Source organism: Patiria miniata, unplaced genomic scaffold, assembly GCF_015706575.1.
Source record: "Patiria miniata isolate m_02_andy unplaced genomic scaffold, ASM1570657v1 HiC_scaffold_3, whole genome shotgun sequence".
NCBI classification, from domain to species: domain Eukaryota; kingdom Metazoa; phylum Echinodermata; class Asteroidea; order Valvatida; family Asterinidae; genus Patiria; species Patiria miniata.
The window spans coordinates 31,818,729-31,834,110 of NW_024037069.1; the positions used below are offsets into that span (position 1 = coordinate 31,818,729).

At 41.5% G+C, this 15,382-nt stretch overlaps 1 protein-coding gene across 1 annotated transcript in view; it reads right to left on the bottom strand.

Moving 5' to 3' along the window:
• The window catches only part of LOC119736685 (receptor-type tyrosine-protein phosphatase delta-like), a 34,066-nt gene extending 18,684 nt beyond the window's left edge, over positions 1 to 15,382 (bottom strand). The window contains exons 1-11 of the mRNA XM_038210701.1: positions 15,328 to 15,382; positions 13,656 to 13,994; positions 11,853 to 12,107; positions 8,920 to 9,054; positions 8,361 to 8,516; positions 7,704 to 7,838; positions 5,040 to 5,378; positions 3,989 to 4,237; positions 3,249 to 3,383; positions 2,570 to 2,725; positions 1,935 to 2,069 (exon numbers count right to left, since the gene is read on the bottom strand). Coding sequence (XP_038066629.1) covers positions 1,935 to 2,069; positions 2,570 to 2,725; positions 3,249 to 3,383; positions 3,989 to 4,237; positions 5,040 to 5,378; positions 7,704 to 7,838; positions 8,361 to 8,516; positions 8,920 to 9,054; positions 11,853 to 12,107; positions 13,656 to 13,994; positions 15,328 to 15,382 — 2,089 coding nt within the window. The remainder of the gene's footprint in view (positions 1 to 1,934; positions 2,070 to 2,569; positions 2,726 to 3,248; positions 3,384 to 3,988; positions 4,238 to 5,039; positions 5,379 to 7,703; positions 7,839 to 8,360; positions 8,517 to 8,919; positions 9,055 to 11,852; positions 12,108 to 13,655; positions 13,995 to 15,327) is intronic.

Consider the following 15,382-nt stretch of genomic DNA (forward strand, 5'->3'; position numbering starts at 1 on the left):
ATTTGCTACCCTTTAGGAGTAGCAAAAATCGAGATTATAAAGAAAAACATAAGACATTCTTGACAAGTTGGACAAGGCCCTCGTGGCTTCGCCACTGGTCTCCTGCTCCAGTCGCTTCGCGATTTCGCCGCTTTGTCTAATGCTGGCAAGTTAAGCCACGATGGCCTAGGCGAGAGGCTAATAATGACCTGAACCGAAGCGTTTCGGTCAAACAGTCAAAATGTATAAATTTCCAACAAATTTACTTCTTGTTTTTGTAAACATCCCTCTAGCTATGTTATGGTGCCTCTCGGGCGTACTCGTAAAAATTCCTTATATGGGGAATTGCGAGCGCGTTGTGCGTACAGCGCGAGCGGCGCAGAACGCAGCTGTGTTGGTGTAGTGTGAATTTAGGACTAGTAATGCGGACTCAATTGGTATTATTGCGCATGCCTACCCGAGCTAAGATTGTAGACCTTCAACTAATATAAGGGTAAAAGGGACCGGATTTCATAGGAGTCCAAATTTCATGGACACTGAAAAAGTGTGTTTAACCAGCCAGCCGTGTTTTATCAACCGCTTAAGACCGGCCACGTGACGGGCTCTCGAAGCAATAGGAATGGGTAAACTGTCATAGGTATTCATGAATTGCTATTCACAAATTCCTTCAGCTCGGGTCTTTATCGGCGTCCAGACTCCAAACCGGTCTTAAACATGGTGTTTAAAACCGGCCAAGCACACATGTATAATTCCTTATTAAGATCGTAAGGTAAGTATAATGATGAGTACAATTCAGCACATAGATTTAGAGACTTAAAGCAGTAAAGAAGTGAACCATCACCGCTGACATTTCCTGTTCGCATTGCAATGATGATGCTCTGAAATCTGGACTGATTATCACCTCTCCTTTTGATGTTCGATTGCGTTGTCGTCTAAACCCCTCTCCTTCCCGAGTGATTTTTTTCCCCTTAATGCTCGTAATCAACTTCAAATTCGCCACACTTCCTATCAAAGGGCAATATTAAAACTCCTATATTTTATAAAGGACTCGCAGAGCATTGTTGGTGGCTTAACGTACGCGAGTGATGACGTATGTCATCAAGTGCACCGCACACGTGCGTTTTGCCCCGGACTAGTTCAAGACAGACGTATCCAAGGAAAGCTAGAAGAATTTTGAGGTATCGGCTGTCATAAAGCCTATAGAAATAGCCTGCGAGCGCGTGGTAGGCCTATACTACAATTTATTTTAAACCATTGCTATGACGTCACACTATTGTTAAAGGTGTGGATTCGGATCTACGAATCTCTTACACTGGTCACAAAGTGTGGATTCGGAACTATTCGAATCTTTAGTAAAGTGTGGATTTGGAATTACGAATCCACACTTTGAACATGTCGGAAATTTTGTTTCCATAATGAGCATTAAGACCGTCTGCGTGGAAACTTTCCTTCCGAAAATTACTAATGCATCTTCATTGTCAGATTTTCCGCCGTCACTGTAAAAACTACTTTGAATCAGAAAGAACTTCGTCGTCTGAACTATCCTTGTAAATACCCTAATGGCCACGACTCCACACGAGATATGCAAGTCTTTTCATCTCCACTCACTGGACTGTTAATGGCAATACTTATTTTGACGCAATGGTTTAAGTCGAAGAATACACTCGCAAGTCAGGGTTCTTAATTTACGAATTTACTCAGCGCGAATTCTTAAATTACGAATCCACACTTTCTCGTGTATTCTCCTCAAACAGCAGGGTACATCACGTGGACAGCGAAATCTAAGAGTCCTAGTCCCCACACCTTAGGGGAGTGAGGCTACGAATTGACTTGTTACTTTCACACATGAAGCCCCGCAAGCCCGTAGACGTTTAAAAAAAAATGAAATGAAAGGTTGGTAATAACTTGAAAAGTACACTTAATTTCAACAGCTCAATCTATCTTAGAATAAATACCTTGGCAGTTGATTCCCAAGAATCCTTGTGTGCAGTTTCTGTCACGACACTCGCCCGTAGTTCCGTTGCAAGGAACCCCGTCCTTGCAGTGACATTTCTGTGCACAGTCTGCTCCGTAAGTGTTATGCTCACAAGCTAACATATGACAAATAAAACTGCCAGAAGTGATAAAACTGCCAGAAGTGATACTCCTTCCAGCTCAAGAATACCAAGATTTTTGTTTTCATTTATTTCCTGATACACCTAAAGTAGAAGGCATTTCTTGCTATTAAGATACTTTTCGTCATAAAGTTGTTATCAAGTTGCTATTTTTTCAGCAATGCAAGAGTTGTCCATTTTTGAATGAGACATCGACCGAAACAAAAATCACCCCATGTTTGTTTCTCTGATTTGTTACAAATTTCGAATTACTTGCGGCCCGACAATAATTCCGCTGTTGTAGGTTCCAGCGCTACAATCAGTATCGATAATGTACGGACTGGGAACCAGTCTGCTCGCAAGGCAGATTTGTTTGCCACCAAAATTGAATCCGTTTTCAAAGGCAAAAGACGTCAACCCCACCCCAAAAAAATCACAACTTGAAAAAAAAGCCCCAGAGCAAATGTAATGACGCAATAAACGGTTAAACTACTTACTTTCATTGCAGTCGATTCCTTGGTATCCCGCAGCACACGAGCAGCCATAAGGATTTGGTAAACAGAACAGCATCCCAGCACACGTAGGACCGCCTCCTAGACCAGGTGAGTCGCAGCGAAAACTTCCTGTTTGGCCAAAACGGTTTCGTCCTAAAACTGAAAAAGAATAGTACTCTCATTCGTGTTTATTTAAAGAATTCAATAAAAACGCTAAAAAAAAATCAATCAGGAAGTGGTGTATGGCATAATCACATTTTTTAACATGTGATTCAGCAAAACAAACGATACATTTGCTTGTAATTCCATGTAGTGCAATAGACAATGACGGATCACCCGAGAAAACAATTGGGCCTTTCATACATGTACGTGTTGTTAATGATAACCGGAATAGGTCGGATGAACTGGTTGATTGTAATTTGCTGCCAGGGAGAGATATTAGTCTTTAGCTATATGGTGGACACAATATGAGGGCGCTATGGGAATTCTTCTGTATTTACCAAATTTCAATAATAATAAATACCGCCCTCCTACTATATGTCTTTCAAAACCCAGGAAGACAAATTGAAGGTAGACTTTTTTTCCGATTGTTTATTCCTTTTAACAACGATCCTACTTTGACCAAGGAGCTTCTTAATACATAGGTACGCACGTAGATTTAGAACAACTTCAAACCACTCACGTATTTCGCAGAAACTGCCACCAAAACCAGGCGGACAGATGCAGACGCCGCTCCGGATGTCACAAATACCACCATTCAAACAGACCGGACAATCACTGTCACAAGAGGGAGCATTCCAAATATGTCTCCCGCATCCTTAGATAATAAAAAAAATACTGAATATAAACATTAATTGCCATTTTACAACATCATTGCCAGGGGCGGCGGAACCGGGGGGGGGGGGGGGACTGGGGGCGTTTGCCCCCCCCAATATTTTCCCAAGTGCCCCTTTTGCGGCCATAAATGTGCCCCCTCGAGCATTAAAGTGTCCCCTCGAGATAAATCAATAATGCCCTTAAAGTATCTTAGTATTTCTTAGAAGTAACAGTAATACTGGTAGTGATATTTTTGATATAAACGAGGAATATGAAAACCAAGTCCCAAAACCCATACAATACGCCCTGGAAATGGGCACATAATGTATATTTAGCATATTATCATTGGTTTTGAAGAGCGCCCCCTATGTTGGACGATGGTCCCCCCCCCCCCCCCCTATTTGTTTTTACGGAGGCCAAGTGTCCGGTGAAAAAAACGTGGCGACATTTCAGCACGGGTTTGCAAGGTCCCCTTTTGGTTTGCAAGTGCCCCTTTTGGGTGATCCCCCCCCCCCCCAGTTTCAAACCCGTTCCGCCGCCACTGATCATTGCTTTTAACACTTGCAGTTTGACTGCAGTTTTTCAAATGAGGATGAATCCACGTACCTCTGACAAGCAACCGCATAAGTGCCTGGTTTCCATGACTACGTGCCCCGCGGAAGTGAACCTCGTATACACCACTGTTTGAGGCAGCAACGGTGCTCATATTCCAAGACAATTGGTCGTTATGGACGGTTCCACCATTGTCCTTCCTCCAGCGTGTTTCTCTACGGTTTTGGTTTGTTGCAGTGACGGCCAGATTGACTGCATCTCCCCGGTTTACCGTCTGACTCACTCGGGTAGGGAGGAAGTCAGCTGTGATTGATAACACAAATTAATAATCAAGCACGTCGATCAAATGAGCCGGAACGTACAAGTCAACAAATACTAATTCGATAGCATGGCATCATCAGCTTATCACCATATACCCCATGTTTTCGGTCAGAAAGAAGATGAAATCCTAAAGTTGTTCATATTTAATGATCCTAAAATATTTCTAAGGCATATTAGAATGATGGGACGTTTGGGTTATCGTCACCGAAACGGTGAAGCTTTAAACTTCAAAATTGCACTGCATCTAGGCCTATAAACCTGTTCACAACAAAAGTTCTAATACTGGCAAGTTTATGATTTTTCCTGATCATTTTAAGTGTTGCATAAACGAAATCTGCCAAGAACTTAAAATAAGGTAATCCGTACAACAGGCTCAAAAGTCACATCCGAAGGCCCCAAAAGACGATCGAGCTGAATCACAAAGTATACATTGTCAGTCTGACAACAATTTACTACTTGCTTGTGACTGAACACACCAAGTTGAAAATACAAATCACAATTCTCTGGTCCTTCTTCCCGGCATAACTCATCATCCCGGCACAAATCCAAGAGCGAGTTTCACAGAACAGCGATCTTCCCTCCCTTCCCCGGCCCCCATCAGTGGCCACCATGCCACATAATCAAGGCGTCTTTACAATGTCCCCCTGTATAAGAAACCAATATCATTGAATTTGGTATCCCTACCCAGTGTATTCAGCTCAGCATTATTATTATTATTATTTAATATAGGTAGGTAGGTTAATAATAGGTAGCTATTACTAATCTAGCGCGCGATCACACTTACCAGTTTTGCTCATAATTACTGTACCAATGCTATTGAGACTAGTTTCCGCCATCGTCGCCCTACAGGCAAAGGCTCCAATCCTAGTCTTCCTTCCAGTCGCTGGCAATCGAAGAATAGAGATCTCATCTCCCTCTGATGACGAGCGTGGTTCCGAACGGTAGTATGATGGTAGCCCTAACCTGTTATCTTTATCATCGACGGTTGTGTACGTGAAGGTTGTTCGAGCGAAGGACAGCGCAGCATCACCGCCATGTAGATATGCTGCGATGTAGGTTTCTTCTCTGCCGATATCAATACGAGGCTTGGTGATACAGGTGAAATCATCTACGGTCAGCTTGACTGAAATTAAACAAAATTTTTATATTTAAAGTTGCGTTACCCGTGCCTACACTTATAAATGAGAAGTCCGGATAGAAAGAACCGGCCCATGTCGAATTCTAACGTTACAATTTCGAACTATTGGCTGCCAGATAATAATTCAGTTATCGCAGAGTAGGCTGATTTCCGAGCCACAATCAGTATCTATAATGAACGGAGCGCCAATCTGCTTGCAAAACGAGTATATTTGTTGCCAAAACGAAGCCCTTTTTCAGACGTCAAAAAAGCCCCCCCCCCCCAAAAAAAAGACTTTTGGCATGAATAAAGTATGCACCTGGTAAAAATGTATATACGGAAAAATATCGAATTTATTGAAGAGCACGGTAAACGCATCTTTAAAGAAATAATAATAATAGATTTATATAGCACACTTATCCGGAAACCCGATCAAGGCGCCTACACACACCAAAACAGTCAAGCCCCAGTCAAAGAAATAACTAGTTAGAAAGATGAAATTTCAGTTCTCTTTTGAAGATGTCCAGGGATGTTGTTTGACGGAGTGTGGCAGGGAGTTTATTCCAAATGGCAGGTGCTGCATTGGTGAAGGCACGCTGACCATAGCGGATAGTCCTAGTTCTTGGTTCTGCAAGTAAGTACGAGCTGGATGATCTGAGAACCCGACCTGTTTGTTTGAGGGAGATAAGCTAACGGAGATACCGAGGAGTACAACCATGCAGGATCTTAAACACAAGGAGGCAGATCTTGCAATTGATCCTCTTGGATACCGGTAGCCAATGTAGTTCTCTCAAAACAGGTGAAATGTGGTGAAATTTTCCACACTGCACAACGACCCGAGCTGCATTATTCAAGACACGTTGTAAACGTGATATAGACGTAGCCGGTGGGCCAACGAACAGGGCGTTGCAACAATCCAGACGTGAAGAAACAAAAGAATGGATGACCTGTTCTGCTGTTTCCTGTGACAGGTACTTGCGAATTCTGTTTATGTTGTGTAGGTGAAAGTTAGCGCTTCTGCACAAATTTGAACAGACGGTCGAACACAACTCCCAAATTTCGAGAAGAGTTGGAGACTGACAACTCGTGGTCAGTGATGGTGAGATGTGGTGAGATGAAAATAATACGGGTGATCAAATCGAGATCCAAGTATGAGAGTCTGGTTTTTTCTGCATTGAGACGTAGAAAATTGCGACTCATCCATGACTGGAAGTGGCAGAGGCAGTCATGCATCTGGTTGAACGATGTGGCGGTATCAGCATCAGGTGAAAAGTAAAGTTGAGTGTCATCAGCATAGAAGTGGAACTGGACACTGTGATGTCTGGCAATGTCACCCAATGGTAGCGTGTATGTTGAGAAGAGAACAGGACCCAGGACCGAGCCCTGTGGGACTCCGCAATCAAGAGCCCGCCGGTCAGATTTCGCATCACCAATGGACACTACTTGAGCTCTCTCTTCAAGGTAAGACTGGATCCATTGTAGAGCTAAGTCAGTGATGCCAAGCCTGTCGGAAAGACGCTGCAGTAGAAGCTAATGATCTACCGTATCGAAGGCTGAAGATAAGTCAAGAAGGACCAGAAGTACCATCTGACGATTGTCGATGGCTTGAAGGATATCATTTGACACTCTGACAAGAGCGGTCTCCACACTGTGCCATTGTCTGTATGCTGACTGCCTATCCTCCAGGAGATTTTCGTCCTCAAAGTAACTTGTGAATTGGACAACTCTCTCCAGAATTTTGGAGACAAACGGCAGAGTTGAAACTGGTCTGTAGTTGCACAACTGTTGGGGATCGAGGCTCTCACAGATACAGATGGAGTCCTCGCCCCGACAGCACTCCCCCCCCCCTCCCCGATTTGGTGACGGAGAAAAATCCCTGTTTAACTTGCACCACGGAGTTTAATACCTGTAGGCCAGTTTGTTAACCCCCTTCCCTTTCCCAGAAGTCAGAAGCCATAGGCCTAAGCCCGTTATGAAGCCAGGGATTACGATGAAGACTTTGAAAATAGCAAATAACAGGTATCACTAGCACTCAGAGGGGATATGGCTTTTTACTAAAATTCCCATAAATTAGTTTGTCTATGCTTTTCAACAAGTTAAAATTACCTTGGCAGTTGATGCCCGTGAATCCTGGTGCGCAGTCCCCTCGACACTCGCCCGTAGTTCTGTCGCATGCGACCCCGTCCATGCAGTGACAAAGGCGACAGTCTTGTCCATATGTGTCAATGTCACACGCTTAAATAAAAGAAACATCAGCGAAATATTATTGTGATACATTTTAAGGAGTTAAACTTCAAGCGAAAGAAAATAAAGACCACAAAATTGTATTACCTTGGCAGTTGATGCCCGTGAATCCTGGTGCGCAGTTTCTATCACGACACTCGCCCGTAGTTCTGTTGCACGCGATCCCGTCCATGCAGTGACATGTCTGTGCACAGTCTGCTCCGTAGAAACCATCAGCACACCCTACAGTGCAAGATCGGATAAATGATACAGATCTTGATTCGTTGTCTCAGGCGTTTTAGTCCTTTCATGTGTTGACTGCATGCAAAGCCTCATCTAGCCCTGCCTTGAAATAAATATTGGACTTCAACACCCCAGCCAACCTTCTATGGGAAATGCTGGATGGACCACTGACTAACACCTCCCAGACAATTACATGCCAGTGAGAGACTGCCAAAGATGTCATAACTGGAACCAAAAAAGACCATTTACACATGCTCTGGGAATTTGGTATTTATTTTGATGTGAACTATTAAGACCGTTCATACATGGTCAAAGCTAAGATTTTAAAAAAAAATGACATGAATGTGCATTAGAAAACCATTTGTTTTAGAATTGTAACATTTTGATATGGTGGTTGTTGAAACAAGTAAACACCAGCCGTGAAAATTGTTAATCTTAGCTTTTGTCCGGTATCAAAAACTTAAATATGAAACGTTTCATCGTGTGGATATTTCCAATATACATTTTGAAGGTCTGACTTACTTTCAATGCAGTCGATTCCCTGGTACCCTGCAGCACACGAGCAGCCATAAGGATCTGGTAAACAGAACAACATCCCTGCACACGTAGGGCCGCCTCTTAACTCAGCTGAGTCGCAGCGAAAACTTCCGCTCTGACCAAAACGGCTGGGGCCTACCGCTGCGAAAAAAAGAAAACAACTTTCTTATTTATTAATAATGACAAAAGAGGCTTGTGCTTGTTTTTTAGAACACAAATATATTTTTTTCACCAGAAGAGTAACAAGGGGAGGGGCGGAAGGGGAAGCTCGTTCCTAATCGAGACCCTAAACCTAACCCTATCCCCAATGGCCCCATTCTGAATTGAAGAGGCAAACGTAAGTTTGTCTAACTTGTTTTACTATCGTTCTTCAAGACAATTAGACCACCACTTCCTTACCCGCTGTCTCGGGGCCCCACTACTCTATGTCCTTGGCTGCTCGGCAAGTTCGTGGTTGTTGTTTTAAATCTAAGTAATAACGCTGATAAATTTAGTATTTTTAATATTATTTTCAGAAACTTTGACTACGAATTATAAGAATTACGATTTCCGCATAATTCGCCACCAAAGCCAGGCGGGCAAATGCATTCTCCACTCGAATCGTCACACACTCCGCCATTGAAACAGTCTGGACATGCTCTATCGCAAGTGGGCGAATTCCATTTATGCTCTTTGCAACCTTTGAAACAAATTAAAAAGGGAAACTATAGGTTAGCGGGGTTTTTTAGTTACAAACGCAGAGTTGTCGGGCAGACAACTTTTTTTATTAGACATCGCTGATTTAAGTTCTGAATGGTTTTATGTCAGAACAAAGGATCACGAACATTAACCTTTCCAGGACAATGAATTACTTAGTACAAAAATGCATCTTTTAGGGTACGATAAATTACAGTATACATTTTAGGTACACGTACAAGTTATTTCCGGTTTGGTGACGTCATCTGTCAATAAAGAGAAGGGAATACTGATGTACTTCATGGATAATACCTGTTTATCATTAAGTAAAAATAACGCATGGAAATATGGAAATAATAAGTATATGTAATAATAACACACAACTTCCAGTTTGATGACGTCACAGTGTTTGGAACCAAAAGGTCAACATTAAATGTAACAGATGTCATTATTTGGGCTAGGAACAAAGTCATGAGACAGGGATTATACAATGGATTTAAATTAAAAACAAAATGATGATCAATGTTAACTTCTCCCAACAGTAACTTCCGGTCTGATGACGTCATGATTATGAAACCTTGCAAATTCAACTGTGATTGCTAACGGAATTAATAGGGGCAATTTGGTAAAATTTAGATTGAGGGTTTTAAAATTGAAAAAGGTTAAGCTCTTTTTGATGTGCCGCCAGAGGGCGTCGTTTCGAGGGATGACGTCAACATTATTTTTTTGAGTGGTCGGGCACAACCCGACCACTGTCTGGAATTGTTCTTATAAATTTCTTTCTTTCTTTTTTTTCCTTTTTTTTCCGGACAATAACGCTCCACGGGTTTTCTCCTAAACGGTTAATGGTATGAACTTGTAACAGTTTTAACGTATATCGACCCTCATCCAGAGCGGTGCATATATTACTCTAACATCATGATGACGTCATCGGGTGTCATATTACAATCGATTTTCGTTTACGAAATTACCAACGTCTTTCACTTATAACTCTCGAACAAAATAATCAATCATATTCATACGTTGTAATCAGATATAGACCATTAATTGGTAAACTTTTTTTTTTGTCGCGTACGTGAACTCGCTTGACCTTTACTTGGTCAAAAGGTAGGTGAACTTAAAATACAGACAGAAGCCTCAAAATCAAAACTAACCAAATTTCTTCCAAAAGATTTACGGGATTATGATAAAACCTGGTATGAACTAATTTAAACAAAATCTAACGTCGTCGTGACGTCATCAGGTATAACATTGCAAGCAATTTAAGGGCCAAATTTACAGTGAAAATAGTTTCAGCTCAGTATTATCTTTAGAATTAAATAGAGTATCGTGTTCGTTTTTGCCTGAGGTTGTAAATGATGCCTCGGGCAACGATTCTTATTCCCGCACAAAACCACTTGACCTTCACTTCCGATGTTACCGGAAGTGAAATAAAAATTGAATTTACTCGGAAGCGGAAGCTCTTAACTATAAGCAAATAAATCATGGAAGTGTTTAGAACGGAATAAAGGACACAAAAATAGCATTATGACGTCATCATTTGAAAGAGCGCTCTCTGCTGTCGGTACATCAAATAGAATTTGAAAATGATAATTTTTTTTTACATTCTATCATTTCATCCCTGTCATGAGTTTGTAGCCCAAATAATGATATCCGTTACAATGTAGACCTTTGGATCTTTAATGCTGTGACGTCATCAAACAGGTCAGGTGTTATTACACTTATTTTTTTCCATATTTCCATACATTATGTTAACTTCATAATGAACATGTGTCCTCTCCGAACTAAATAAGTATTCACTTTCCCTTTTTGGACTGATGATGCCATCAAACCAGAAAGTAACTTGCACGTGTACATCATAAAATGTTTACTGAAATTTGATACATTTTTGTTTAAAACAAAATCATTGGTAGCACTAGAAAGGTTAAATTTTCGTGATCCTTTGTTCTGACATAAAATTATTCATAACTTAAGCTGTGTCTAATGAAATAGTTGTCGGCTCGACCACTCTACGTTTGTTTACAAACGCCTTGTCCTCTAGTTTGTGTTTGGCATTCCTCACTTAACACTTCCACACTGTATTTGTCAGTAGTAAAATTCTTCCGTTTTCGAGTTAGATTCAATTTCTATTGCACTTCCGCTAATACGTACACTGGAAGTGAAGGTCAAAGCGGTTTTGTGCCCGGGAAGAATAAATGTTGCTCAAGGCATCGTCTACATCCTCAAGAAAAAAAAATAATGAACAAGAAAATCGTTGTAGTTTAAGAGATATAGCTCAAAATATTTTGTCAACTTGTTCCCTTAAATCGCTTGATATTTGATACCTGATGACATCAGGATGACGTAACAAAATGTAAAACATCTTCGTTACATGGTACAAGTTCACACTAGGCTTTATGATCATTCCGTTTACCGTTCGAAAGAAATTCTGCTTTGTTTTGATTTCTGGCTGATGTCTCCATTTCGAGTTCACCCAACTTTGACCTTCCGGTAGGCCCGGAAGTAAAGGTCAGGCTACTTCACGTACACAAAAAAATGTTTAACAATTAATGGTCTATCTGATTACAAAAAAAAATCATTGATTATTTTGTTCAAAAGTTATAGGTGAAAGAAGTTGGTCATTATTTCAGCTAAAATCGCTTGTAATTTGACACCCGATGACGTCTTCATGACGTCAGAGTAATATTCGCCACTAGGGATGAGGGTCGATACGTGTTGAAAGTTCCCAATCAAGTGGGCCCTGACTAAAGGCTATTGTTAAACAGGCTACTCAAACTTCAATCCCAATTGCATCAACCATACCTCTGACAATCAACCGCATGAGTGCCTGGTCTCCTTGTTTACGTTCCCCGGCAAAATGAACCTCATAGATCCCTGTGTGTAAGATAGTGGCACTAATGAAATCAAAGTAAACACTGTCGCTTCTATCCCGAAAGACATCACCGCCATCCTTTCTCCACCGAGTGTAGTTAAGGGCTGGGTTTGTTGCAGTGACGGTCAGATTGACTGGATCTCCCAGGTTTACCGTCTGACTCACTTGGGTAGGCAGGAAGTCAGCTGTATTGTAAACAAGTGCGAGTGGACAATAAGCTTTGGTGGAAAATGTGACGCCGATGGCGCATAAGAAACACCATACAACCTAAACTAGTACTGTAATGATTGTGTAAACGAGTAATATTGATTGGCAAAGAACAATAGGTAAGTTAGCCAACAGAGAGATTGCTGGCATGTTAATCTCCTTTCATCCTCTTTGCTGCAAATTGGACCACATTGACATATCATCACATATCATCACATATCATCAAATTTTGACATATCATCACTCTGGATGTAGGTGTCCAACTAATGAGATAGGGAAACAGCATTGTGTTGAGAAATAATTATTCTTAAGCACATATATATGAGTTACTATTATTCTCTAAATGTATCATTATTTTTTATACACACTGTATAAGATACAGGCATTAGTATTTCAAGAGATTCACCTGTGCGATATCAGGACTCACATGCACAACCCACACGCGTTTGAATTAACTTTTATTAAAACAATAAATAATCATTAATGACGACCAGCGCTCTAACATGCAGTTCGACATTTGAAGAAAAAAAAACCCAGAAAATTGTACCCTACATTCTTTCTCGAGATAATTAGCCAGAGATCATAGTTTTCAAGGTATTGTGTCAACGATCTTTCAAATTTCATTTTAGAAACGCGTTTTGGAGCCCAAGATTGAGCGACGCGCGACGGCTGGGATTGTGCGAATAATGCATTGTAAAACATATCCTGAAATTTCACGCACATTGCAAATTCCGGTACTTTAACTTTGCAAAGATTGGTGGTAAGTAAGGCCTACAAGAGATGGACCAAATAATATTCATACAATCAGAACAGAACCGCTGTACGTTTGCACGGTTTACCTTTATTTTAAGAGGCTTGTATCCTTAAATTGTAAATTTGATTTCAGACTCCATTTTGTGGTCTTCCTTTTGCATTCACCTTTTAGGTACAAATCACAACGATGATTTTGGGGTCTTGTTTTTTTTCACAAAATCTGGGGGTTGATCATTTAGCCTATCCTCCCCATTTCCGGGAATAAAAACGCATTCCGAGGGCAGATAGGGGGGAGGCAAAGGGGGCCATGCCCCCCCCCCAAAAAGCACCCCCCAAAAACAAACAAACAAACAAAACGAAAACATTTTTTTCAAGTGGCGTCGCAATAAAAAGAAAAGGCAGGCACTGCGTACACCACCACCTTTTCCTCCAAAAGATTTGGTTAAAGTGGTCAGAAATAGCCTCAGATCGCACCACAGAGCATCTAGAATCCAAACATTTGTCGAGCCCCGAACCCCATGCCGTCGTTTTTGGGACCCACTTTTTGGGCGACCAAATTTCCCCCCACCCCCCAAAAAAAATGTGTTCTGGATCCGCCCTTGAAGGATTTCTGGTGTGCCGCTCGGGCGCACTCCGGCTGGTCATTAATTCATCTTTTTATTGTCTATTATACATGTAATTAACACACAAAAAACCGACTTTTCTATAATTTGAACCACCCCTCTGTATTCTTTGCATTGATGATGGTGTACTACCCCGATGAATAAACCTACCTGTTTTGCTTATGATGACGGTGCCAATGTTGACTTTTCCACTTCCTGCTATCATAGCATTACAGGCAAAGGCTCCAATCCTTGTCGTCCTTCCAGCCTTTGGCAATCGAAGAATAGAGATCTCACCTCCCTCTGATGACGAGCGTGGGTCCGAACGGTGGTATGTTGGTAGCCCTAACCTGTTATCTTTATCATCGACGGTTGTGTCCGTGAAGGTTGTTCGAGCGAAGGACAGCGCAGCATCACCACCATGTAGATAGGCTGCGATGTAGGTGTCTTCACTGCCGATATCAATACGAGGCTTGGTGATACAGGTGAAATCAACGATCGCTGAAACACCTGAAAAGCAATAGTGTTTTGTACCATGTTTGTACATAACAAAATGTATATCTAATCGGAGAATCCAGACACTAACCACAGGGAGCGGATCTATAGCTTTCAGGAAACAGGGCGGGGTAGGGGGTGGTTGATAATTATGAAGGGGGTGGTGGTGTTGAGTGAAGGCGTAGTGCACGTTTTGCTATGGCCCGGGTCAGGCCCAAGGAAAATGTTGAAATCTACGATGCTTTCTCTTATTCTAAGGCAATTTGAGATTAAATTTAGGAATTTTAACATTCTATTTAGTATTTTAGCCCCATTGTATCATAGCATTAGCCAGCGGCTGAACGGGGGTGTAACCCGTGTACCCCCCCCCCCCCCCATCCGTTCCTGATCCAACACCTGCTGCTAAAACAACACCAGGAAAAATCGGAATCTAATACCTTGTGCCGACTTTTTTTTACAAATAGTTTCGGTGGTAGCAATTTCTTTCTGGCACGCGGAAATTTCTCGTTCCACATTGTCGTCCGGAATGTGCTCCGTCTCCTAAGCTCTCAAAACACGTTTATCATGGTACGACTAAGACGGTTGGAAAGATCGTTATCCAAATTTATAGGCGTTCATAATTATTTTGAAAGTACCCTTTCACGCTTTCGACATATGGATACAAAACGGTGATCCTTAAAAATCGAGAGGTTAGAGAACTAGCTGTCACTCCATGTCACACGTCTTTTTTACAAAGAAAAGCTTAAGAAACGCGAGTGCGCCGAGGATCACTCCGTCTGAAACTAGCGTGGGAGGGACGTGATGTGCACATAAAGCATCGCCAGTATAGGATATTGACAATTTGACTCTAAATTCATTGGCTTTCATACACTGCTATGAACCTCATAGGAAATGCAATTCGTTGCTCCCGCATCCCGCATCAGATGAAAACAAGCGAGCTTTTTTTAAACATTTTCGTGGTACATTTCAGACTCTGTGTGGATTTTTCTGTAGGCTATGGACAATGAGTCTATGACTGGTAAACATTATGAAGCGTCAACATTTTACCTCAACAACGAAATTACTTCGGTTAGCAAATCAAAATTGGTGAATGAACATAATACAGGCCCTATCAATATGCCTCTACCGTTTTTATTTTTCATAATCAAGGTGATTTTTTTTTGTCACGAATACTTCCACAAAGGCTGGTAATGGCAAGTTATAAAAAACATATTTTAATGGCTTAACGGTTGAAGTACGGAATAATAGTTGGGTTTTTTTAATATGTAAAAGCGGCTTCACTTTTGTTTTATAGAAGGGCTTAGAAAGTCAGTCGCCAAGAAACATTTACAGGGAAACTCGGACCTACCTGTGAACAGTCCCATCAGAAGAAACAAAAGGATGAAGTGAAGACGGTCCTCCAT